The 27152-nt window shown below is 40.7% G+C and overlaps 1 protein-coding gene across 4 annotated transcripts in view; it reads right to left on the reverse strand.

Moving 5' to 3' along the window:
- Nucleotides 1-434: 434 nt before the first annotated feature.
- RNF169 (ring finger protein 169) overlaps nucleotides 435-27152 on the reverse strand; it is a 108267-nt gene continuing 81549 nt past the window's right edge. Inside the window, exons 5-7 of one of the 4 annotated variants that reach the window (XR_002736219.2) lie at nucleotides 7786-7885; nucleotides 3411-7214; nucleotides 435-3083 (exon numbers count right to left, since the gene is read on the reverse strand). Coding sequence is in view for 1 of the 4 variants with exons in the window: in XM_023239437.2 (XP_023095205.2) it covers nucleotides 6033-7214; nucleotides 7786-7885 (1282 nt within the window). In the remaining 3 variants the exon portion in view is untranslated. Of the gene's footprint in view, nucleotides 7215-7785; nucleotides 7886-27152 lie in introns of all 4 variants that reach the window. The other 3 variants (XR_002736220.2, XR_002736218.2, XM_023239437.2) reach the window with 3 other exon arrangements.

Here is a 27152-nt window from a genome sequence, read left to right on the forward strand (position 1 = left end):
AAACAGGGATATGTTTGTTCTGTGTTTGATGAGAAACTGGCACCAAGGGTATTTTGATGAATTTCTGCTTCCAAAGCTGATTTTAAAATCAGATGTTTGGGGTACTGCCCCAGTATGCAAGGACAGTGTCATCCTGTACATCTGTTCTTTACTCAGACTCTTGTGCCTTCATTAGGAGTAAGAATGGTTGAATCGGAGAATGACAGTTATACATTGGAAATAACTCCAAACTCATGCTCCAGCAGCATGCCATGGAAACCCCATCTCGCCTCCTAATTTCTCCCATCCCAGTCTGAATGCCAAAGTGAGACATTCCAGTGTGGGGCATCTCCCAGAGCAAAGATAGCACCAAAAGTCAAACACACGTAGTCTATTAGCCCAGATTTGTCTGAGATTACACGCTAGAGGTTAAAACTTTAACTAGAAACAGAACATTCACTTTCATGAGTTTGCTTTACTGTATTCTCAACTTGGGCCTCTCCTTAAGCAGGCAAACACACACTGAAGAATGCACCCTGGTACTGTTTAAATAAACAACACATCACCCCATTTGATTCTGTGCCATTTCTTTGTGGTCAGAAGCATCCCTGACCAGGCATGCCCCGTTCTGAGTCTTTGTCAAAATGCTCTTTATGATGAGCTGGAGAGGAGGCAGCCCGCAGTGGCGGTCCACAAGGATCCAGGCCCCTTCTCCAATTCCAGTGAAGACAGCAGGTAGAAAACCAATATGCATCCCATTTTCTGTTTGTAGGTGGGAAGGGGAAGGGCCCTAAGGACAACAGTGTCTGTACAAATTGAGAGTAACAATAAAACCATTAGATGGCATTTAAGGTAATTTTTTTTCCCTCACACAGTTATACATTCTCTCCTTAGGAATTGAAGTGTTCTGCTGCAGGCTAAGGGCCAGACCCAGGGCCCAAAAGCTTCTCTTGAGCTCTAATAATTTAATCTTTGAGGAGTGCATTGCCTGTTTTTACCTCTTATTAAATAGGAGGGAAGGAAGATGAATAAGCCTGGCCTTAGCTCAGCTCTGTCCAACCAGTTGATTTAAGACACCAGAAAAGGTAGAGAGGGAGCCTGCCACGCTTATTAACAAGACATTAAGGAAGCATTTACTCACAAAGCAAAGTGTGTAAATATTTTTCTTAGGAAGAATAAAAATACTGATAATACATAGAACAATGTGCACATTCAGTCTTGGCACTTTTTCTTCATCCAATTTAACCGATCTCTAAACTGGTTGTGACCTCTGCTTATGTCTCTTTTTCCTATAGAACGATCTTCTTCAGAAAGCTACAGTGGGTAACAATCACGTGTAAAGATGCATTTTCTGTATCATCTTTGGAGCAAAATCTATTCAACAGCAGCTTTCCCTAGAATCTCCCTGACCCAAAAAAAACATACCTGCTTTGTCACTAACTCACAAGAATTTATAAGCAACTATGTTCACTTCTAAAAACCAGGCTGAATACCACTCTTTTGGTTGACAGGGGAAAAGGCTGGCTGAGAAAGATTTAAGTCCCCAAGGAGTTCTTGATTTTTTCAAAGAAAAATGAAGGGCTGGCATGGTTTTAACCCTTGGTGGTTAAAATGATGACCATTCCAATCAAAATATATCACTTCCCAAGATTCCATATTCACATTAGTCACATTATGGGGTTTCCCCTATCTGGGTATGTATTCAGGGGCAGAGGCATATTTTAATTCTGAAAAATTTTAGAAGAAAAAAAGCTATTAAAACAAAAAGCTTCCTATATCATTTGGGTGTCCTCCTCGTTAGCAAATTGTGTGTGTGTGTGTAACTTAAAAAGACTATTTAGATCCTAGGAAACTACAGTGTCAACAGGGCATAAAGCACTGGACCTCAAGTTCCTTATTAGGAAGAAAAAAAGGGGAAGCAGATGGGTGAGTTTGATCTGAGTTATTTCCATGCCCTTTCCAGCTACAGCATTTTATGATTATAATCCAGCCTTCAGTTTTTCTTTCCTTCCTCTCCTGTTGGCTTTCCATCTCAATGAAAAGCCAGGCAGGAAAAAGGAAAAGACTCCAAAGTTGCTGCCAGCTCTGGTGAGAGGTCTGGTTGGGAGAGAGGTTAGATCAGTAAGGTGGGATGTGGGCCTCCTCTGACCATGTCAATGATCCACACCCTGCCTCATTTCCTGGAGCTTATGTAAAAGCAGCTCCTGACGAGAAATTATTGTCCTGTATCACTGGAGGAGAAAATTCATTCTCCTCTGATAAAATTACTTAGGAAATGGAAAGCAGTGTTGCAATCAAATTGAGAAATACTGATGGGGGTGTCTAAAATGTTCAGTGCAGCCTGTCAGGTGCTGGACAGTATCTCAAATGACTCCATCCAAGATCATCACTATGAAGAAGTGGCCTTTCACACGAGCATGAACAAACTCTCCAGCCACATATACCTTCAAATACATTCCATTAGAGGCTGAGCTTCTTAGGAGCAGGGACTGTCCTTTCCATCCTTGTATCTCCATGACCCAGCACAGGGTTGGCACAAGTTCGAACGAAGCTCAGGAATGTCTGAATGGAACAGAAAGAATGAACGGCACAGCCTTCGGTCATCAGCTTCACCAGTCAAGCACAGTGGCAGTTTCCCATCTTAGTTTGTCACTTTGTAATCAGACAGCAATTAATTAAGCAGCTTTAATCCTTAAGGGCATTTTTTTCTTTTAGGAAAAATGAGAAAAAAACAAAACAAAAACAGAAGGCATTCATCACCAGTTCTTCCTCCAGACAAAAGTCTAAAAATTAAATTAAAAAAATAAATGAAGCCACTTACAAAGGGTTTTCCTGGGAAGCTTCAGCCAAGGCGAATTAACCTTTTAAAAAGAGGCAATTATACGAAAGGGGCCAAGGACTGGATGCCTAATCGCCTGATTTGACACCAACCCAACAGGCCCAGATGACTTCTTCCAGCAGATACAATCAACGGGTCATGAGCATGTTCCCAAAGTGTCTCTCCCACTCTATGGAAAAGGGCTGAGCTCCCCCTTCCCAGGGCACCGCATTTCTTGGACTTCCCATCAGAATGACCTTGATCCTCCAACCTCTCAGAACTTCCCCTTTAATAAAAAACACAGAATGCATATACACAAAGAACAGAGTTAGTAGGGCATGGGAAATTTGTAGGGTGAATCAGATTCCAATGATTCATGAGAAATGTTTGTTTTGTGAAATGGTATTTCTCTCATTCTAGCCCACAAACCCTCCCATCGCTCTATTTTCCTTTTCTTGTCTTTCTCCATCTCCAAATAATTCACATTGACAACTCCATTTGTGACAAACTTCACAAGCAAGCAAGCGAGCAACAGGACACAGAATTCTTTCAGAAGCAAAAAGTGTTCAGGTTTTAGTTAAGTAAGGGAAGCATTTTAAAATACAGATAATACCTTAGTGGTTTTTTCCTCCTCCAAAGCCGAGCAGATCAGAGGTGAAGCCTTGTCGCTCCTTAACCTAAACCACTTTGCCTCTGTGTGAAGGGCTACTGCTCAGCTGGAAGTTTGGAAAACAACAATTGTTGATACCATTCCAGGCACAACAGTAGGTGCAAAGGGGAAAGTCAGTAAGTTGGATCCAGCGTCTGGAATGTTCACTTAACAGGAAGTAGCTTTTCACTCTGCACCTGAAACTAAAATTTGTTGCTACTGCTATGCAATTTCTTAAAATGAAAGTAGTACTTTGGGGGAAATATTTAAAATATATATCTTTTTCTAGTAAAAATATTTATCTTTTTTCCAAAAACAAAAATCAGTTCCAACCAAAATGTTTTTCAAATTACTGGAGATATAGAAAAAGGTGGCAAGTGGAAAAATAAGTGTCTTTGCTACTACCAACGAGACTAGCCTTCCGATATTATGTACTCCGAACCAAGGGGAACTGTGTGAAATGGCAGGAACTGATGATTTCTCTAAGGGCATTAAGTCACCCTCCTCTTACTCCGCAGACCAGCACCAGCACCAGCTCTTCTGTCTTGGGTACCAACCCTCCAGCAGCCTTTGGAGACATATGTTGCTGGCAGGGCCTAGAACTGAAGTGGTGTGAATATAAAGTAATGAGATTGGTGCATGTTTAAACATACATTTGCATGTGTGCACGCACACAGACACACAGAACACATACATTCGAGTGACACTCCCACCAACGTAGTCACTGAGGAGCCTCCACATATCTCCATGATGACCAGAATGCTTAAGACATCTCTGGAACGTCTCTCTGGGAACTGTTTAGGAGCAGAAGAAAATAGCTGCTTTATGGCTGTACCTCATCTATGACTCCAAACCCTCTTGACCTACCTTCTCTTCCAGAGGCTTCAAATAGCCTCTGACTAGTTTCAAACTTAAAATTCTCCCTTCTATAACCACAAAAGATTAAAGATTTGTCCAGAGAAGAAGGGGCAAATCTCCCGGGAGGAATCAAAAGAAGGTGATGTAGTAAATCCCTAGTAATCAGTGAGTCACCATTCCAAATCTTAGCTTCTGCCTCAGTAAGAGGAGGAGGTTGGAATAGATGACCTTTAAGGTCCCTTCCAATTCTAACATTTTAGGAGTCTATATTTCTAGACGTTTCTAGACTTTGAGGAGAGTTCCAGAAATGTTTTTGCCAATGGCAACATCATTAGAAAACTATGTGGTATCTTGCTGGGGCCACTCAAGGGAGACAACATACACTGGGATATAGAAGCTCTAAAGCCTTTGTTAAAATGCCAGTCGCATGACTTTATAGTAACAGCTCATACATGCACAGGGAACGCCAGCCCATCTGAGATTCCCTAAAATCATACCTTAATCCCTATTCTCAATGAGCCCAGACGGGCAGAAGCACCAAGCACCACCAGGGATGCAAAAGACACATGGTGTCAGCTGCTAAGGAAAATAAACCCCAAAGGTCCATGGGACTGAATTTACCAGCTGCATCCAGCTAGATACCTTGTTTCCATAGTATGGAGTTACAGCATTGCTCTTACCTGACTTCTGGGCAATTGTTTTGGATTTTAGATCAACATTGCAGATAACTCTTGGACACGTAGAGAGTAGTAAGGAAGCTCAACTGTACTTTGTCTCCCCCGCCCCACCCCCAAGAAAACAAAAGGGTAAACTGTGCCGGGAGAAGGGAAGATAACTGCATAATATTTGTTTGTACTTCCCGTCAATCTCAATGATCTGCCTATGGATTTTGCACAATCAGTATTCACATGCCCAGCCAGCTTCCCTAGGCTCCTTGGGTCACAATCCATTACAGCAACCTGTCAGTGTGGAAAATCTATGGGATTTCTTGTCGGGAGACCCAACAGTCAGTCTGGGATGTTCCACCTAGTAAATGAGAGAATCTGAACACGTGCCCTGCAGCTCCATCATCTAAAATGGGGCTCACACCGCTTACACGTTAGCACTCCTGAGAAGACCAAATCCAACAGTGACTCAATGTGGTCTGTCAACTATATAGCATTAATCAAACGTTACTTTTTAAACAGGGAAGGTAAATTAACTTTTGTAGAAGGGAAAAACTCAACCAATTTCAGTAGGTACATTTACTTGTGGCATGGATAAGGAGAAGGGGGAACACAATCATTTTGGAATCTGCCAAAACGCAGATCCACTTCTACGACACAGATGGAAGTAATGTTTATCTGCAAGGCTGATTTAAAATAACACCCTGTTGAAAGAAGTCAGGAGGTCTGTCGGTTTAAGAAGGTATCCCCCCTCATTCCTCTACCATTTGTAACTCTGGCCACTGTGCTCCTGAATCTCATTCCAAGTGGGTGCTGCCCGATTTGGCCCAGGAGCCCTCAGGGACAGGTCACTTTGGGGTGAGGAGTGCTTCTGGCCTCGGTCGCAGGGAGGCAGAGACACAGTTCCCTTGGACATGGACTACGAAGGCCCCGGAACCTCCCAGAACTGTATCAGACAGTATTTTGCCATTGAAAGAAACCCAAAGTGAGAACACTCAGCTCTTCAGGATAAATGATCAAGCCCAAAGACCTCTTAAAAATAGGTAACACTGTTCATTAGGTGCTACTTGGCCCCGGCCACGTTGCTGGACCGTAAGAGATACTGATCCACGGTTCCTTTTCGCCGACTCACAGTCCGCCTCTCGTTGTCAAACATGCGCTGCAGCTGCAGAGCCAGCCGCCGGTCCTCTTCCTCTTGCTGCAGTTTCTGCTCCATCTCCCGCAGCACCGGCTCTGCCGGGGCCAGGACCACCTCACCACCGCTCTGTCGCAGTTTCTTAAGGGAGCCATTTTGTTCCAAGTGCTTGGTCTTACAGTGTCTTTTCCGGCCCCGACGCAAGGAAGGAAGCGGCTCCTCACCTCGGCTGTCTGCCAGCACACCATTAGGCAGATCAAAATGATTTGCTGTCTTCAGCTGCTTCTTTGTTTTGAGGACCCCACCCAGAACACTATTTTTGGGTAGCGCTGAATGAGCTGCCGAGATTTTCATGGTTGCGCTTATACAGGTTTTGTCTAACTTGGCATCTGGGGTTGGCCCCGGCCCTTCACTCTGCTCCGTCTCCAAAGTACCACTGGCTCCCACTCTAAGTTCTGAGGAACAGCAGGTTTCCAACGGGATCTCAGAGCTCCTTTTACTATCGCTGCCCTGTTCCACTTTTGTTTGGCTAACGGAGGGGAAAAAATCAAGGTCAGTGAGGGTGGGTCCTACACACTCAGAGAGTACTTGCCCACTGGCCAGTCTTGTATTTAAAGCCTGAGGTGGCTTCTCCTTGTTAGAATGGGTAACTTCAGAGACCAGTGAGTCTTCCCCTGTTTCTGGAGCCAGGGAGGTGAGGGTGGCTTTCGAAAGGGTCTTTTTGATCTGCCGCTCCTGAAAGATCTGTTCCCACTTCTTGAGGATCCTTGGACTAGCCTCATAAGAAGTCTGCTTCTGCAGGCTTCTGTTTAGGTTGCGGGGTGTTGATTTGATGATGAGGGGACTTAGCACTCGGCCATCAGGGAGTCTCTTGGGAGGAGTACATGGTGAGCAGACAATGGGCTTGAAATGGTTTAGTTCTTCGGAGATGCTGTCATTGCTCTCAGGACTGATGGAGCGCTCGGGCTTATGCAGGGAAGTCAAGGATGAGAGGGAGCTGAAGGGTAGACGCTTCTCAACGGTTAAGTCAGGGGCTGAGAGGCAGCGGTTGTTCTGAGTGGACAAGAGGACACCGATGATGGGGTTGGAGGCTGGGGTTATAGCTGTGACCTAAAAGAAGTTAAAAAGATTATACATACATGCGTATATATTTTTTTTCTTCATAACTCTTTTATGATGGTAGAAGGGCAGTGGGGGAAGGGTAAGAAAAGGGATGGAGGGTGATGTGAGCCTAAGAAATGGGGAAAATCCCTAACCTAGAATATGCACCATTTGCAGAAATTCCTACACACTTGAAACAATTAATAAAATTGAAAACCTACAGGGGAAAAAAAAACCTCATCTAGAACTTTTAAAAAAGTTCTTCTACTGGCCCTCATTCCACCCTTCTGGCTACTAATTCAATGCAAACTCTCTTCCTTTCCATCTATTCGCAAACTTCTCCAACATAATTAGTATACCCAGGACCCATTCTGCCTCTGCTTGTCTGGAATAGTTTCTGGGGTACCTGGCTGGCTCAAGAGCACATGACTCTTGATCTCAGGGTCATGAGTTCAAGCCCCACATTGGATGTGGAGCCTACTCAAAACAAATAGTGTGCGCAATAGTTTCTGTCGTGGCCATGTGCAGGGAGCTACAGGATGGGAGTAGAGAGCTCCAGAAGCCTGTGTCTGAAATGTACCTTGGTTTTGCTTGTTGGGGCTGCTCTGAGTCTGCTCTTCGCTCTGTCCTGAGCTGTGTCACTGCAGCTCTGACTCCTTTCCACCTTGGAATTTAGGTTCCTAAATAAATAAATAAAAGACAAATAGTCAAAAGGAGCCCATATGCTAACTAAGGAAAAAAGAATAACAACCTCTTCTGTGCCCTCAAAGCCATCTACCAAGAAAGACAATTCCCTTGGCAAGCTACAGATAGGAAATGAATTGATTTATTAACAGAACACATTCTAAGAACAAATCCTGTCAAAAGAGAAAGAGCTCTCCAGAGAGGACATTCAGTGTAAGACTTTGTTTCCAAACTAGATCCTGCTTAAATATGAAAGACCAATCAATGGCTGTTCTGCTCGAGCTTAGAGAGATGTAGGGATACTTCGCCTTCTTTAATAGGGTGGATAGAGTATTAAAATCACCTTTATGAAAGATAGATTTTTTCCTTTTATTAGGCCCAACCCTCTCCTCAAGCAATCTAAGTCAGCCAAGAAACAAATATTTAAGTACTTACAAAATACATAGCACTGCACTAAATTTTTATGCGGGGAGTCAAAATTAAATGTAGTCTCTTCCTTAATTTATTCCATTTGAGCTTCCAAAGGCCTAAATCGGTTATTCAAGAGATTTCATGAACACGTGATTTTTTTTTTGTCTGACGCATGCAACATTATGACTTTACAACCCAATCCAAAACCCAGAATACCTGTATTATAACATGAATCTTATTGTGTAAGGATTATATGCAGGTGACTGTCACCTATCCCACTGACAAGGGGGAACTATAAGTAGGAGTTTTTGATTATCTTATTACTCACCTTTGTTTCCTGATCTCCAATTTGTGCCTAATACATGTCCGGTGAGAATGATGCCTTTACAAATATGTGCAGCTGTTATTTTCCCTGTGCTACAACTCTATTCAACAAACAATTATCATACTTACTATATGCCAGTCACTGAGGAGCACATGTGGGCACTGGGAATACTGAGAAGAATGAGACACAGTCTAGGGTCTTCAAGGACTCAGAGTCCAGTGGGGCAGGCAAATAAATCATACAATACAGTGAAGTGGTACCCAAAAAAGTATGCCTCGAGGGAGTTATTAATTACCTGGATGGAGTGAGGACAGGGTGGAAAGCCTCCCTATGGCACAGGTAGTCTGAAGGATAAATAAGAATTTGCCAGAAGTCAAGGTGGATACATAGCCATGTAGACGATCCCAAACAGAAATTATTTCCTCGAATGATTCTATTTAGCTTTGGAATGAAATACATCATCACAGCTACTCTTTTGTAGCAAAAGATTTACTTTTTAAGTTTCACTGTGCCAGGATTAACTCAGAAAACTTACAAAGGAAGTAATAAGGTGCATTCCCACAATGCCTTTCCTCTCCCTATGTCTCTAGCAAAGGCTTCTTTTTTAATATTTATTTATTTTTGAGAGAGAGAGCGAGAGCGAGTGAGCGCAAGCTGGGTAGGGGCAGAGAGAGGGAGAAAGAGAATCCTAAGCAGGCTCCACACTGTCAGTCCACAGTCCAAAGTGAGGCTCGACCCCACAAACCACAAGATCATGACCTGAGCCAAAATTGAGAGTCGGCTGCTCAACAGACTGAACCTCCTAAGCGCCCCTACCCACAGTGGCCTCTATTCCAGCATTTCTGTGCTATTCCTCCCATTCAAAACCCTCTAATCCTATGTCTCATGGCCACATCACCTTGCTATATGGTTCCAGTCTGCAGAACTAATCTATGCTACCGTATTAATAGGAGAAAGTGGTGGCCAACCTGCATCTCATGCCTGCACTTGACCAAGAAAATTCAACACTGAACCTAAGCAAATAATGTGAGAGTTGTACCTTCTAGTAGGAAATGTATTTGGGAACAGGTAGGAAACTTAGACATCACCCTATAAAGGCAGCTGCTTAGAAATCAGCGTGTTTTGTATTTTGCCTGGCATCGTATTGAAATTCACTTGCATTCCCAGAACTCACACAAACTGTCAGTGGTGTAAGCCACCCATAAGTAAAATGGATGACAGATTAAAATGCTGGGGTGAACAACATATACTTTGGGTCAGGAGGAAAGAACATAGGGCTGAAAGAGAAGGCATTATTATTTCAAATACATGACTTGTTTGGCATCATTCCACTGGAGAAACAGTAGACACTTAGAGAAAAAGATGTTCTGCTCAACATAAGAAAGAACTTTGTAACCTTCAATACAGCAGTTCATTAATAGCTGCCTTGGTATTCAAACTGAGGCTGTACCTATATTTAGGGGTCCAAATACTCCATAATTAAGAATTTGTTTAATATAATTTTTAAAAACATGCTAGGAATCCAATTGTCAGCAGTAGCAGAGTCAAATTTAAAGACACTGGCTACATGCCCAAATTATCAGATCTACAAATGACAGGTACCTATTGCTGGGGGGAACCTCTTCATATGCCCCCTAAATTCCATTTTGGTGAAAGAAAAGGCCCAGGGAAGAAACCCATACCTGTGGCACTCAAGCACAACAAGGTCACCCAAAGTAGTTTCTGACTATCTAAAACCTTTTTGGTAAACTTCAGTATAGCTGAAACTGTCACTGTCTGTCTCTTCCGTTCCCTTAGTCTTCTGACTTTACTGAGTACCAACTTGGTGCAAGGCATGAAAGACAGATTGATGAAAGATAATCTTGACCCACAGACTCATCCAGTCACTGAAGTCCACCCTACCATATCACAAAAGTGCTATAAGAGCAGTAAATCTACAGTTAATCTCTGTTTCCTTCTTAGAGTTTATAGCTATAGCCCTTACATTTAGGTATCTGATTCAATTTGATTTATTTGGTGTGAGATTGGGGTCCAATTTCATTTTTTAGTATATGGATATCTAATTGTTGTCCCAACACCATACGTGAAGAAACTATTCTTTTTCCCCATAGAATAGCCTCGGTACCTTTACTGAAAATCAACTGACCATAAATATATGGGTTTATTTCTGGACTCCCAATTCTGTTCCACCAACTGACATATCTACTTCTATTTCAGTACCACACTTTCCACTTATTTGTATCTTCAATGTCTCTCATCAACGCCTTAATGTTTTCAGTATATAGATCTTTCACCTCTTTGATTAAATTTATTCCTAAGTATTTTATTTATTTTTTGATGCTATGGTGAATGAGGCTATTTTATTTCTTTTTCAGATATTCCACTGTGTGTAGAAACACAAGTGATTTCTGTATGCTAATTTTGTATCCAGCAACATTACTAAATTCACTGATTAGCTCTATAGTTTGTGTGTGTGTGTGTGTGTGTGTGTGTGTGTGTGTGTGTGTGTGTGGTCTTTAGGATTTTCTACATATAAGTTCATATTGTCTGCAAACAAAGACAATTATACTTCTTGCTTTCCAACTCAGATGCCTTGTTTTCTTCTTTTTCTTGCCTGACTGCTCTGGCTAGGACTCCAAGTACTATGTTGAATAGGAGTGCTGAGAGTGGGCACCCTTGTCTTGTTCCTGACCTTAGAGGAAAATCCTTCAATCTTTTTCACCATTGAGTATGTTGTTAGCTGTGGGCTTGTCTTATATAGCCTCTATTATGTTAAAGTATATTCCTTCTGTACCAAATTTGTTGAGAGTTTTTATCATAAAAGGATGTTGTATTTTGTCAAATGCTTTTTCTGCACCTTTTGAAATAATCATATGATTTTTACCTTTCTTTCAATTAATGTGGTGTATCACATTTATTGCTTTGCCTATGTTGAACCATCCTTGTACCCCAGAGATAAATTCCACTTAATCATGGTTATGAGCCTTTCCATGTGCTACTGAATTCAGTTCACAAATGTGTTGGTGAGATTTTTTGCATTGATATTCACAATCTGGGATATAAACCTGTAATTTTCTTTCCTGGTAGTGTCCTTGTCTGGCTTTGGCATCAGGGTAAAGCTGGCTTCATAAAACGATTTTGGGAGTGTTTCCACCTCTACAATCTTTTGGAAAAGTTTGAGAAGGATTAGCATTAATTCTTCTCTAAACGTTTGGGAGAATTCACCAGGCAAACCATCTGGTCCTGAGCTTTTCTTTGTTGGGAGGTATTTTATTACTGATTGAATCTCCTTATTTGTTATTGATCTGTTCAGATTTTCTATTTCTTCATAATTCAGTTTTGGTGGGTTGTATCCTTCTAGGAATTTATCCATTTCTTTTCTAGGTTATCCAGCTTGTTGGCATATAATTGTTCATAGTAGTCTCTTGCGATCCTTTGTATTTCTGTGATATCAGTTGTGGTATCTCCTCTTGCAGTTCCAATTTATTTCTTTGAGACTTCTTTTTTTTCTTAGTTAGCCTAGCTAAAGGTTTGTCAATTTTATCTTTAAGAAAAAAAAAACCCACCAACTCTTTGGTTCATTGATCTTTTCTATTGTTTTTCTGGTCTCCATTTATTTCTGCTCTAATCTTTGTTATTTCCTTCCTTCTGCAAACTTGGGCTTCTTCTAGTTCCTTGAGGTGTAAAGTTAGGTTGTTTATTTGAGATCTTTCTTTTTTCATAATGTAGGTGTTTATTGCTGTATACTCCCTTTTAGAATGGATTTGCTGTATCGGACAAGTTTTGGTATGTCATGCTTCCATTTTCACTTGTTTAAAGATATTTTTGATTTCACTTCTTTGATCCACTGGTTGTTCAGGTGCATGTTGTTCAATTTTGTTATATTTGTGAATTTTGCAGTTTTCCTCCTGTTATTGATTTCTAATTTTATACCACTGTGGTCAGAAAGACATCTGGAATGATTCCAATCTTCTTAAATTTTCTAAGGCTTGTTTTGTGACCCATATTATCTATCCTGGAGAATGTTCCATATGCACTTGAGAAGAATATGTATTTTGCGGCTGTTGGATGGAATGTTCTGTGTGTGCCTGTTAGTTTTATGTTGGTCTAAAGTACAGTTCAACTCCAACATTTCCTTATTAATTTCTTGTCTGAATGATCTAGGCACTGTTGAAAGTAGGTACTAGAGTCCTCCACACTATTATTATATTGCTGTCTATTTCTCCCTTCAGATCTGTATTTCCTTAATATATTTAGGTGCTCCCAAGTTGGGTGCATTTATGACTGTTATATCCTCTTGATGAATTGACCCTTTATCATCATATAATGACTTTCTTTGTCTCTTGTTACCATTTTGGCTTAAAGTCTACTTTGTGTGACATAAGAATAACTACTCTGTCTTTTGGTTTTCATTTGCATGCAGTATCTTTTCCATCCCTTCAATTTGGGCCTATATGTCCTTAAAGCTGAAGTGTGTCTCCTGTATGCAGCATATAGCTGGGTCTTGTATCCATCTAGGCTCTCTATGCCTTTTTTTTTTTTTTTAATTTTTATTTTTTGAGAGAGCATGAGTAAAAAAATTTTTATTTTTTGAGGAGAGGGGCAAAAGTAGAGGGAGGGACAGAATCATAAGCAGGCTCCATGCCCAGTGCAGAGCTTGACACACAGGGCTCAATCTCAAACCATGAGATTATGACCTGAGTCAAAATCAAGAGTTGGATGCTTCACTGACTGAGCCATCCAGGTGCCCCTATATGACTTTTGATTGGAGAATTTAACCCATTTACATTTAGAGTAATTACTGATAGATAGGAAGTGATTAGTGCCATCTTACTTGTTGTTTGTAGCTGTTTCATACTTCCCTTGATCCCTCCTCCCTCTCTTTCAGCATTCCTTTGTGAATTAATGATTTTCCATAGTACTATTGCTTTGCTTCCTTTCCCTTTTTTTTTTCGTGACTCTACTGTTGGCTTTTGCTTTGTGCTTTACCATGAGGCTTACATAAAATATTTTATAGATATAACACTCTATTTTACACCAGTAACACTTTAACTTCCATCACATACAAAAGATTTACCCCTTTACTTTTTTGATGTCACGAGACACTTCATATGTATTCATTAACAAATTGTTTTAGAGTTATTTTTAATACTCTTAAACTTTATACTAGAGTTAAGTGGTTAATGTACCACCATGTTACAGTATTAAAGAATTCTAATATTACTATACATTTACCTTTACCAGTATGTTGTGTATTTTCATATTTTCATGTTACTAGTTAGCATTATTTTGTTTCAGTCTGGAGAGTTCCTTTCAGCATTTTTGTAAGGCTGATCTAGTGGTGATGAACTCCCTCAGCTTTTATTTGTCTGGGAAAGTCTACCTCTCCATTTCTGAAAGGCAGCTTTATTGGATAGAGTACTCTTGGTTGGCAGGTTTTTTTCTTTCAACCCATGAATATATCACCCCATTCCCCTGGTCTGTAAGGTTTCTGCTGAGAATTCCGCTGAGGGCATATGGGGGTTCCTTTATTAAGTTACAATCCTCTTTTCTCTCACTGCTTTTAAGATTCTCACTCTGTCTTCGATTTTTTACAGCTTTATTATGTGTCTTGGTGAGATCTCTTTAAGTTGAGTTTGGTGACCTATGAGCTTCCCAAATTTAGATATCCAAACCTTTCCCCAGATTTGAACAGTTCTCAGCTCTTACTTCTTTAAATAACCTTTCTGCTCCCTTCTCCATCTCCCACCCTTCTCCTTCTGAAATTCCAATAGTTTGAAAATTATTATTATTTTTTTTTGACGGAATCCCACAGGTCATACTGGCTTTCTTCACTGTTTCCCATTCTTCTTTCTTCTGCTTAGTCCACCCTGCTATTAATGCTTTCCACTGCATTTTTCTTTTCATTCAACATTTTCTTCAGCTCCAGAATTTTTGTTGTGTTCTTATTATTTCTCTTTATTAAACTTCTTTTTCTTTTTTTACTGTACTGTTGTCCTGATTTAGTTGAATTGTCTTTCTGTGTTTTGTTGTAGCTCATTAAGCTTTCTGAAACAGCTATTTTGAGCTCTTTATTGGGTACATCACAGATCTTCATGTCTTTGGGATCCATTACTGGAAAATTATTGTGATCTTTTGATGGTGTCATATTTCCATGATTTTTCATGTTCCTTGAAGTTTTGCATTGCTGCCTTCACATTTAAAGTTGCAGTCACTGGAACCACAAAAGGCCCCGAATAGCCAAAGTAATTTTGAAGAAGAAGACCAAAGCAGGAGGCATCACAATCCCAGACTTTAGCCTCTACTACAAAGCTGTCATCATCAAGACAGCATGGTATTAGCACAAAAACAGACACATAGACCAATGGAATAGAATAGAAACCCCAGAACTAGACCCACAAACGTATGGCCAACTAATCTTCAACAAAGCAGGAAAGAACATCCAATGGAAAAAAGACAGTCTCTTTAACAAATGGTGCTGGGAGAACTGGACAGCAACATGCAGAAGGTTGAAACTAGACCACTTTCTCACACCATTCACAAAAATAAACTCAAAATGGATAAAGGACCTGAATGTGAGACAGGAAACCATCAAAACCCTAGAGGAGAAAGCAGGAAAAGACCTCTCTGACCTCAGCCGTAGCAATCTCTTATTCGACACATCCCCAAAGGCAAGGGAATTAAAAGCAAAAATGAATTACTGGGACCTTATGAAGATAAAAAGCTTCTGCACAGCAAAGGAAACAACCAACAAAACTAAAAGGCAACCAACGGAATGGGAAAAGATATTTGCAAATGACATATCGGAAGGGCTAGTATCCAAAATCTATAAAGAGCTCACCAAACTCCACACCCGAAAAACAAATAACCCAGTGAAGAAATGGGCAGAAAACATGAATAGACACTTCTCTAAAGAAGACATCCGGATGGCCAACAGGCACATGAAAAGATGCTCAACGTCACTCCTTATCAGGGAAATACAAATCAAAACCACACTCAGATATCACCTCACGCCAGTCAGAGTGGCCAAAATGAACAAATCAGGAGACTACAGATGCTGGAGAGGATGTGGAGAAACGGGAACCCTCTTGCACTGTTGGTGGGAATGCAAATTGGTGCAGCCACTCTGGAAAACAGTGTGGAGGTTCCTCAGAAAATTAAAAATAGACCTACCCTATGACCCAGCAATAGCACTGCTAGGAATTTACCCAAGGGATACAGGAGTACTGATGCATAGGGGCACTTGTACCCCAATGTTTATAGCAGCACTCAACAATAGCCAAATTATGGAAAGAGCCTAAATGTCCATCAACTGATGAATGGATAAAGCAATTGTGGTTTATATACACAATGGAGTACTACAGGGCAATGAGAAAGAACGAAATATGGCCCTTTGTAGCAACGTGGATGGAACTGGAGAGTGTGATACTAAGTGAAATAAGCCATACAGAGAAAGACAGATACCATATGTTTTCACTCTTATGTGGATCCTGAGAAACTTAACAGAAACCCATGGGGGAGGGGAAAGGAAAAAAAAAAAAGAGGTTAGAGTGGGAGAGAACCAAAGCATAAGAGACTTTTAAAAACTGAGAACTGAGGGTTGATGGGGGGTGGGAGGGAGGGGAGGGTGGGTGATGGGTATTGAGGAGGGCACCTTTTGGGATGAGCACTGGGTGTTGTATGGAAACCAATTTGACAATAAATTTCATATATTGAAAAAAATAAATAAAGTTGCAGTCACTTCCTCCAGTCTTTATTAACTGCCTTTGGGAAAGACATACTTTCCATCTGCCTTGGTAGGGATTCTGAGGCTTCCTCAGATCTTCTATGGACATATTTGCTCCTTGTTTCTTGCTCCCTCTTATGGCAGAATTCTTAAGCTTGTATGACTTCTCTTGATCCTGCAGCACACCAGGCCATGCACTGACACAAAAGCACCCTTTTGCTTTTCCAAAGGTGGCACTAAAACTGAAGTTTGTGGGGGCGCCTGGGTGGCACAGTCGGTTAAGCGTCCGACTTCAGCCAGGTCACGATCTCGCGGTCCGTGAGTTCGAGCCCCGCGTCGGGCTCTGGGCTGATGGCTCAGAGCCTGGAGCCTGTTTCCGATTCTGTGTCTCCCTCTCTCTCTGCCCCTCCCCCGTTCATGCTCTGTCTCTCTCTGTCCCAAAAATAAATAATAAAACAAAAAAAAATACTTTAAAAACTGAAGTTTGTGGTCTCTCCCTTGCCCACAGAGTTTGGCTGGCTTTCTACACATGCTCACTAGTCATGGGTAGAAATGTGCAAAGTGAGCCACAGGGTGGAGGTGTGAATGAAGTGTGTTTAGTGCTGGGAGTACCTGTGACTCAGGTGGGAGGATCCACAGATGAAGATCTGGTTATTTATTTGAGATTTTTCTTCATTTTAAATATAGAAATTAGAATTATAAATTTCCCTCTAAGCACTGCTTTTACAACTACATCCCAAGTTTTAGTATGTTGGGTTTCATTTTCATTCCTCTCAAGGTATTTTTTTAATTTCTCTTGTGATTTCTTTTTTATAATTTTTTTAATGTTTACTTATTTTGAGAGAAGCAGAGCATGAGTGAGGGAGGGGCAGAGAGAGAGGGAGACACAGAATGAGAAGCAGGCTTCAGGCTCTAAGCTGTCAGCACAGAGCCCAATGCAAGGCATGAACTCACAAACCACGAGATCATGACCTGAGCCAAAGTCGGGCGCTTAACCAACTCGGCCACCCAGGTACTCCTCTTGTGATTTATGTTTTGACCCATGTGTGTTTTTTTTTTTTAATGCATTGTTTAATGTCCACATATCTGTGAATTTTCCAGTTTTTCTTGTTATTGACTTACAGCTTCATTCTATTGTGATCAAAAAAGATTTTGTATTATTCCAATCTTTTAAAATTTATTGAGATTTATTTTATGGTATAACATATGGTCTACCCTGAAGAATTTTCCATGTGCACTATAGTTGAATGTGTGTTCTGCTGTTTTGGGGTGGAATGCTTTATATATAGTAAGTCTAATTGGTATCCAATATTGTGCAAGTCTTCTATATCCTTCTTTACCTTTCATCTATAATATTACATCCATTATTGAAATTGGGTGCCAAAGTCTCCAACTATTATCATTAAAGTGTTTACTGTTCCCTTCAATTCTGTCAGTTTTTGCTTCATATATTTTATGCATCCATTATTAGGTGTATATGTGTTTACAATGGGGTGTGTGTGTGTGTGTGTGTGTGTGTGTTTTAAGTAATCTCTACACCCAAAATGCAGCTCAAACTCACAACCCCAAGATCAAGAGTCGCATGCTCTACTAACTGAGCCAGCCAGGTACCCCATACAATGGTTATATCTTCTTAAAAGACTGACCTTTTTATCATTATACAATGTCCGTCTTGTCTCTTGTAATAATTTTTGTCCTTAAGTCTACATTGTCTGATATTAGTTTAGCTACTCCAGTTCTCTTTTGGTCACTATTTGCATAGAATATCTTTTTCTATCCTTTCACTTTCAACCTATTTTTGCCTTTGGATCTAAAGTGAGTCTCAGCCTATATCTGGAACATATTTTTAAAAAATCCATTCTACCAATATCTGTCTTCTATTTGGAGAGTTTTAATTCATTTATATTTAATGTAATTACTGATGAGGAAGGATTTACTTCTGCCATTTTGCTGTTTGTTTTCTATATACCTTATACCTTTTTTTGTTCATCAATTCTCTATTAACGCCTTCTTTTGTGTTAGATATTTCCTAGTATAGCATTTTGAGTCTCTTTTTATTCCTTTATTAAATATGTTTTAATTATTTCTTAGTGGTTGCTCTGGGGATTACAATAAACATCTTATTTTACAACAATCTATTTCAAAATTAATACCAATTCAATTTCAATAGCATAAAAAAGCTTTTTTGTTCATATATAACTCTATTATCACCCTTTTACATTGTTATTGCTACATGAAGAGCTACAAAAATTATTGTAAAAACATCTTATAAGTCATAAACATATTACTGTAGTATTTGCTCAAAATAAGAGGCTTCAAAATACTGGCTGAGGGGTGAGTGGATGACTTAGTCAGTTAAGCCTATGACTTGACTTTGGCTCAGGTCACAATCTCACAGTTCATGGGATCAAGCCCCCCTTTTGGGCTCTGTGCTGACAGCATGGAGCCTGCTTGGGATTCTCTCTCCCCCCTGTCCCTCCCCAACGTGCTCTTGCTCTCACTCTCTCTCTCTCTCTCTCTCTCTCTCTCTCTCTCAAAATAAATAAATAAACTTAAAAAAATTACAGGCTGAGAATAGTCAAGACCAGTGAACTTGATGATGTTCTTAGGACTGAAAGAACTTAAACAACATCTTCACTAAAAAAATAAGTGAAGTAACTACTCCCATTACTTTGTGTACATCCATTTCTGTACCCCTAAACACCACCACACAATGGATATATTTAATAAATTTCATATTAATGAATAAAAATATATACAGAAAGGCCTCTCTATTATGAAAAAAAGAGAAAACTTAAACATTGATTAGGAATGTAATATCTGTCAGGCACTATGCTACTTTAAGTATTCTGTATCTCATTTAATCCACACAGAAACTCTATGAGATAAGCATCATCATCCTCACTTACAGTCAAAGAACTGAGGGGGGTGATCTTCCAAGGTCACACAGCCGAAGCCAAGGTTTAAACCTGTATCTCTATGATTCTAAGGCTTGTGCTCTTTCTACCACAAGATATTGATCTTACATTCTACTCTGCTGTGGCATAAAACAGACCCAGCACATCTAGAGAAGCTCTCTCTTCCAAACACATAATGAAGTCATAAACAAGAGAAAGCAGCATTGTCTAAAAGGCAACTGGCTTAAAATTTCCATTGCCAAGAGACCAGATGGTTTCTGGGATGTAGAGTTAGGCTAAAAATACCCACCAACACAATGAGTCTGACTTACAAAGAAAGAAAGGAGGGGCAGCCAGTATAAACATGCAGCTGGAAAACTAGAAGATTTAATGCTTATAAAATACTGCTTAAAGGGTTTTCAAATGGTAATACATGATACAAAAGATTAGATAGCTCATGCTCTGAACTGTTCAATCACCACTCTCACATATCCAAACCATAGTAGCTTATTAATTAAACTCTCAGGTCTGGCAGACCTGAGTTCCACCTAGAAGCTAAAGGCTGGAGAGGAGCCTTCTTCCAGGCCCTAGCCTGGGTGTATGAGCCCTCCCAAACGTCACCACATACACACATATTGAATGAAACCAGAAACCTTCTTTTAAATTTTTTTTTTTCAACGTTTATTTATTTTTGGGACAGAGAGAGACAGAGCATGAATGGGGGAGGGGCAGAGAGAGAGAGGGAGACACAGAATCGGAAACAGGCTCCAGGCTCCGAGCCATCAGCCCAGAGCCTGACGCGGGGCTCGAACTCACGGACCGCAAGATCGTGACCTGGCTGAAGTCGGACGCTTAACCGACTGCACCACCCAGGCGCCCCGAAACCAGAAACCTTCTTAGGCCCAGTTGTAGCTGCTGTGCACCCAGAAATGGGTGAGATCTTGTTATAATCTTTCCCTTGTGTATTTATGACCTGGGTTATCTGCCTTGTGTACACTAGTATTATTTCTTTTTTTAAGTGTACAGTTTAATGGTTTTTAATTCGCATAGTTATTTAACCATTACCACAATCAATTTTAGAACATTTCCATCACCCATAAAGAAACCTCATGCCCTTTAGCTATCACCCCTAAGCTCCTGCTTCTCCCCAAGCCCTAAGCAACCACTGATCTATTTTCTGTCTCTACCTGTTTGGCTATTCTGGACACACATCAGTATTCATTTGGTGATAGATGGAGGAACACTGCTTTCACAGCTATATTCTAAAAGGACTAGTATCATGCAAAAGGACTTCAGTCCCCTCAAAAATGAGGAAAATTGGACAAGTTCTTATTTACCTCTGTAGCAACCCTTTATCTTTTTAGAACAAGGCAGGGTATAAATTAAACAAAGAGAAGGAAGGCAGTTTTCCCTTACAAAGGTAGATCATTTCAAGATGAGGTTCCAAGTGCAGAGCCTTTGGTCACAGGGTTCCTTCAGTAGTTTGATAGAAAGTGCATAGGTTTGGGATAAAGAGAGACCTGAGTTCTAGATCCATCTCTGTCATTATAATGCGGTGAGAAGCTCTTGGGTGAGTTACTTAACCTCTTTGAACTGCATTTTCCTTAGCTGAAAAATGGGAATAGTATAAAAAATCTTGTAGGATTAATGTGATAACTAAATGAAATGAGGTGTGTAAAGTACTCAACACGACCGGAAGCACCGGAGAAAAGCTAGTTCCCCTGCTACCACTCACCATCCCACCCTCTGAAAACTACCCTGGTGTGGCAGAGAAATTACTGGCACCTATAAAACCTGCTGCTCTCCTTATGTTCCACATCACTTCTCCTCAAGCTATGTTCCCTTTGCAACCACATCCCACTACTTTTAACACGATTTGTCCTCTTAATAACCAGTTCATCTGCTTGATTTGTTTCAATTCCTTTATCCCTCCCCAACACACACACAAACACAAACACACACACACACACACACACACACACACACACACACACACACACAATGTGCCCCAGACCATCATCAAGTCTTGTGGTTTCTTTTAACTCATTACCTCATCTTTCTCTCACAGCCTCCTCTCCCTTATGGTTACCATTTGACTATTCCCCACACACAAACTTGCTAAATCTAATCCTTAGATTTTTATGGAGTTTTCTAACTCCCCTCACCCCTTTCTTTTCATGCCATGGCCTCATTTTCTCCACTCTTAAGAAGTCTGCTTTAAGCCACTTCGAAATTTTTTTTAAATGTTTATTTATTTTTGAGACAGAGAGAGACAGAGCATGAATGAGGGAGGGTCAGAGAGAGAGGGAGACACAGAATCTGAAGCAGGTTCCAGGCTCTGAGCTGTCAGCACAGAGCCCGACATGGGGCTCGAACTCACAGACTGTGAGATCATGACCTGAGCCGAAGTTGGAAGCTCAACTGACTGAGCCACCCACATGGGGCTCGAACTCACAGACTGTGAGATCATGACCTGAGCCGAAGTTGGAAGCTCAACTGACTGAGCCACCCAGTAAGCCACTTCCAGAGGCTTTAGTTGAGAGGTGGAAAGAATCTTAAGAAATTATCCAGTAGGGATGCCTGGGTGGCTCAGTCAGTTGAGCATCCAACTTCAGCTCAGGTCATGATCACACAATTCGTGGGTTCGAGCCCTGCATCTGGCTTTTGGCTGCCAGTGTGGAGCCTGCTTCAGATCCTTTGTCTCCCTCTCTCTCTGCCTTTCCCCTGCTTGTGCTCTCTCTTCAGAAATAAATGAACATCAAAAAACAGTAATCACACAGTAAAAGACCCTGCCCAGCAAGCAGGTAGGCCTAACAACCTGTCTTTTGCATAGATGAGACAGAAGTGGGTCCAATGAGTTTACTCAAGCTCACACAACGTCCCTACCATCTCCCTAGACTATCCTCCCCATCTCCACCTCTTTGGCTGTGCCTCCTTTCATCAATTCTGCAGCTAGTCCTCCAATATCATACCGCTCGTGTCTCTATTTGGTATTTGAAAGCATATGTATTTTCATTTGTTCACTTTAAGGAAAAGGGACAGGTCTGCATATTTTAAGGAAGAGGGACAGGTCTGCAACACTGACTGGGCATGCATTTATTATTGCTGAGTCTGTTAGTTTCTGTCTCTATCTCCCCTCAAACACACCTTATAGTAAGCATCTTAGGTCTCATTTGATGTGCCCCACCCTGAGCCACTGACTCAGGCTTAAAGTATTTGGACATTAGAAAACAAAATATGTGGTTAATTTCTACTTAATAAAGGCTTAATTACTACTCAGTGGGAAACAGTTTTCTTTTATAGAATCTCTAAAAAAAGTACCATCATAAGCTATTGTTAATGCATTTGAAGGCTAAAATCAACTTTATAATATATACACTTTATCAGTGTGGTACTAGACACCCCCACCCCGTATTAATCATATGGAATCTAGTCTATAAAAACAACCACCAGCCAGTGTGTGCCTCTACAGCGACCTGAGCCCTCCCTCCTATGTTGCAAGTTTGATAAGTCTGACAATCGATTTTGACAAAGCTCCAGTTTAACCTACCACAGCACAAGACTTACTCAAACATTCCCTAAGTATTTATTGAGTGGAGGCTCGATATGCCAGACACTGTACTAAGCAGAGCAACCATAATGGTGAACAAGATGCTGTCCTTGATTGCAAGGGGTTTAAAGTCTAGTGGGGAGATGGGCAGAGGCAGTATAGGGGTCTATAAAAAGGTGATAGGGGACAATGAGGTAAAGTGGAAAGAACCAAGAAACCTCAGTTCTAACTCAGATTCCTACTATTCTAGCTATCTACGATTTGGCAAACCATGTTCTCTCTCTCCGGGCTTTAGTCTTCTCATCAATAAAAAAAGAATTAGGTAAGATAATATTTAAGATCCTTTTCAGAGGGAGGGGCCAACATGATAGAGAAGTAGAGGGATCTGAAGTTCCCTCGTCTCTCAAACACAGCAGTGTTGAGGCCAAAGGACTTTGAATTCCAAGAGTCCATGTGGCAAAGTGACAGAGACTTCTCCAGGGACCCACCAGGACAACCTGTCAGGCCATAGATGCGTGGCTGCGAATTGGGAGAGATAAAATGGGCAGACGGCAGAGGAACAGGGACGGAATCCCCTCTGCAGAGACAAAGGGAAGAGAAAGAGAGGCTGGGGAAGTGTAAGACTGTATCTGGACAAGAGAAAGATCGAATCTCTAACTGTGGGGCTTTCTCCAGACTGGGGCCGACTGCCCCGTTCACACACCTGGGGAGGAGGGGAGCCAGCCCTGTGCTCACTAACTAGTTCAGAGGCACAGTCCACAGTGGGAGAAAGCAATCCCCTCCCTGGAGTGCTGTGGGAAGAAGGTATATATCCTTTCAAAGGACAAAGATTGCTTGCGCCTGCCAGCCAGAGACCCTATATCCAGCGGCGCAGAGCAGCACTTTCCCCAAACCAGGACAGATGGAGTGGGAACCTTAAAGACATAGGGGTTTAAGTCCCAGAAGAGTGCCAGGGAGGCTCGGGAACTGGTGGAACAGGACAAACCACCTCGTCTGTGCCCACGGCACAGTGAGGATAGCTTGAACAGAGTGATTTGGGACACCTGGTCCGTGGAGGAGAGCCTGGGGTGTCACCATTTTTCTCCCCACCACCAAGGTGGGGCTTCAGGGAAGGGACAGTGGGCCTACATCAAACCACGCCCCTCCACACCTGGTAACTGCTATCTCCTGGAGAGGCATAGACGCTGAGGACCAGACAGCCCCTCCTCCAGACTGATTGAAATTGCCTGATTAAATTCTCGGACAATTATATATATATTCTTCCTTCCTTTTCTCCTTCTTATGTCTTTCCTCCTCTAGTCTGGTTAATGTGGTTGTTGGTTTGTTTAATCAGAAATATTTAATCTATTCTCTTTATACATGTTCTACACCTCCTTCTTTATTTTCCTTTCTCTCTGGATTAAGCCGTATAGTTTCTCTGGTCAATTTTCTTTTCTTTTTCCCTGCCTCCTTTTTTATTTTTCTTCCTCTCCCTCTCTGGATTAAGCCGTATAGTTTCTCTGTCTGGTCAATTGTTATTTTATTTTATTTTTCCCTGCCCTGTCATTTCTCTCTTTGTATGGGATAAGGCCTCATCCATCAGCACTGCCTCCACCCTGTTTACTTGTAGCTGGTGTTTCTGTTTTTTTGCTTTTTTTTTTTGTTTGTTTATTTGTTGTATGTTTGTTTTTGTTTTCTGTTTTTTGTTTGTTTCCTTTCCAGGGCTACTTCAATGAACAAATCAAAACACACCTGGTGGAGGGTCCAAAACATCACCACGAGTAGGGAGAAAAGTAACCAAAGTCACAACAACAGAGAGCAAGTAACACCTCCAAAAGCACCTCCTGAAGGATGAGGCCCTGGAGAGTGTATGACCCCTCTTTAATATAGTGCTCGCAGGTGTAGGGCACATAACAAGCTTGTAAAACACATAAGGGACAGAAAACTAGCCAAAATGCCAAATTGAAGAATTCTCCTCAAAAGAAATTCCAAGAAAAAAATGACAGCTTAAAGAATTGATCAAAACAGATGTAAACAATATAACTGAACAAGAATTTAGAATCATAGTCATAAGATTAATTGCTGGGCTTGAAAAAAGCATAGAAGACAGCAGAGAATCTATTGCTGCAGAGATCAAGGAACTAAAAAATAGTCATGAGAATTAAAAAATGCTGTAAATGAGGTGCAAAATAAACTAGAGGTGATGAGAGTGAGGACTGAAGAGTCAGAGGGGAGATTAAGTGAAATAGAAGATAAAATTATGGAAAAAGATGAAGCTGAGAAAAAGAAAGATAAAACAATTCTGTTCCATGAGGGGAGAATTAGAGAACTAAGTGATTCAATAAAACAGAACAATATCTGTATCGTAGGAGTTCCAGAAGAAGAAGAGAGAGAGAAAAGGGCCGAAGGAATATGTGAACAAATCATAGCTGAGAACTTCCCCAATCTGGGGAAGGAAACAAGACATTGAAATCCAGGAGGAAAAGAGAACTCCCTTCAGACGTAACTTGAATTGATCTTCTGCATGACATATCATAGCAAAACTGGCAAAATACAAAGATAAAGAGAGAATTCTGAAAGCAGTTAGGGATAAACAGGCCTTAACCTACAAGGGTAGACACAGAAGGGTAGTAGCAGACCTATCTACTGAAACTTGGCAGGCCAGAAAGGAGTGGCAGGAAATTTTCAATGTGCTGACTAGGAAAAATATGCAGCCCAAATCCTTTATCCAGCAAGTCTGTCATTCAGAATAGAAGGAGAGATAAAATGTTTTCGCAGAGAAACAAAAACTGAAGAAATTCATTACCACTAAACTAGCCCTACAAGAGATCCAAAGGGGGACTGTGAGTGGAATGTTGCAAAGACCACAAAGGATCAGTGGCATCATTACAAGCATGAAACCTACAGATAACACCATGACTCTAAATCAATATCTTTCAATAATAACACTGAATGTAAATGGACTAAATGCTCCAATCAAAAGACATAGGGTCTCAGAATAGATAAAAAAACAAGACCCATCTATTTGCTGCCTACAAGAAACCCATTTTAGACCTGAGGAACCTTCAGATTGAAAGTGAGGGGATGCAGAACCATCTATCATGCTACTGGAGGTCAAAAGAAAGCTGGAGTAGCCATACTTATATCAGACAAACTAGATTTTAAACTAAAGGCTGTAGCAAGAGGCGAAGAAGGACATTATATCATAATTACGGGGTCTATCCATCAAGAAGAGCTAACAATTATAAATGTTTATGCACAAAATTCAGAAGCACCCAAATATATAAAACAATCACAAACATAAGCAATCTTATTGATAAGAATGTGATTATTGCAGGGGACTTTAATACTCCACTTACAACAATGGATAGATCATCTAGACAGAAAATCAATAAAGAAACAATGGCCCTGAATGATACACTGGACCAGATGGACTTGACAGATATATTCAGAACTTTTCATCCTAAAGCAGCAGAATACACATTCTTCTGGAGTGCACATGGAACATTCACCTAGATCACATACTGGGTCACAAAACAGCCCTCACTAAATATAGAAGAATTGAGATCACACCATGCACACTTTCAGATCACAATGCTACAAAACTTGAAATCAACCACAAGAACAAGTTTGGTAAACCTCCAAATGCATGGAGGTTAAAGAACATCCTACTAAAGAAAAAATGGGTCAACCAGGCAATTAAAGAAGGAATTTAAAAATATATGGAAACAAATGAAAATGAAAATACAACAATCCAAAACCTTTGGGATGCAGCAAAGGCAGTCCTAAGAGGAAAATACAATGCAATCCAGGCCTATCTCAAGAAACAAGAAAAATCCCAAATACAAAATCTAACAGCACACCTAAAAGAACTAGAAGCAGAACAACAAAGAAACCCCAAAACCAGCAGAAGAAGAGAAATAATAAAGATCAGAGCAGAAATAAAGAATACAGAATTAAAAAAGAAACAACAGTAGAACAGATCAATGAAACTAAGAGATGGTTTTTTGAAAAAATAAACAAAATTGATAAACCCCCGAGCCAGACTTCTCAAAAAGAAAAGAGAGAGGACCCAAATAGATAAAATCACGAATGAAAATGGAGTTATCACAACCAATCCCTCATAAATACAAGCAATTATCAGAGAATACTATGAAAAAATATATGCCAACAAACTGAACAACCTGGAAGACATGGACAAATTCCTAGACACCCACACACTACCCAAACTCAAATGGGAAGAAACAAAAAAATTGAACAGACCCATAACTAGTGAAGAAATTGGATCAGTTACCAAAAATCTCCCAACAAGTAAGAGTCCTGGGACAGATGGTTTCCCAGGGGAATTCTACCAGACATTTAAAGCAGAGTTAAT

Source organism: Felis catus, chromosome D1 (assembly GCF_018350175.1).
Source record: "Felis catus isolate Fca126 chromosome D1, F.catus_Fca126_mat1.0, whole genome shotgun sequence".
NCBI lineage: Eukaryota > Metazoa > Chordata > Mammalia > Carnivora > Felidae > Felis > Felis catus.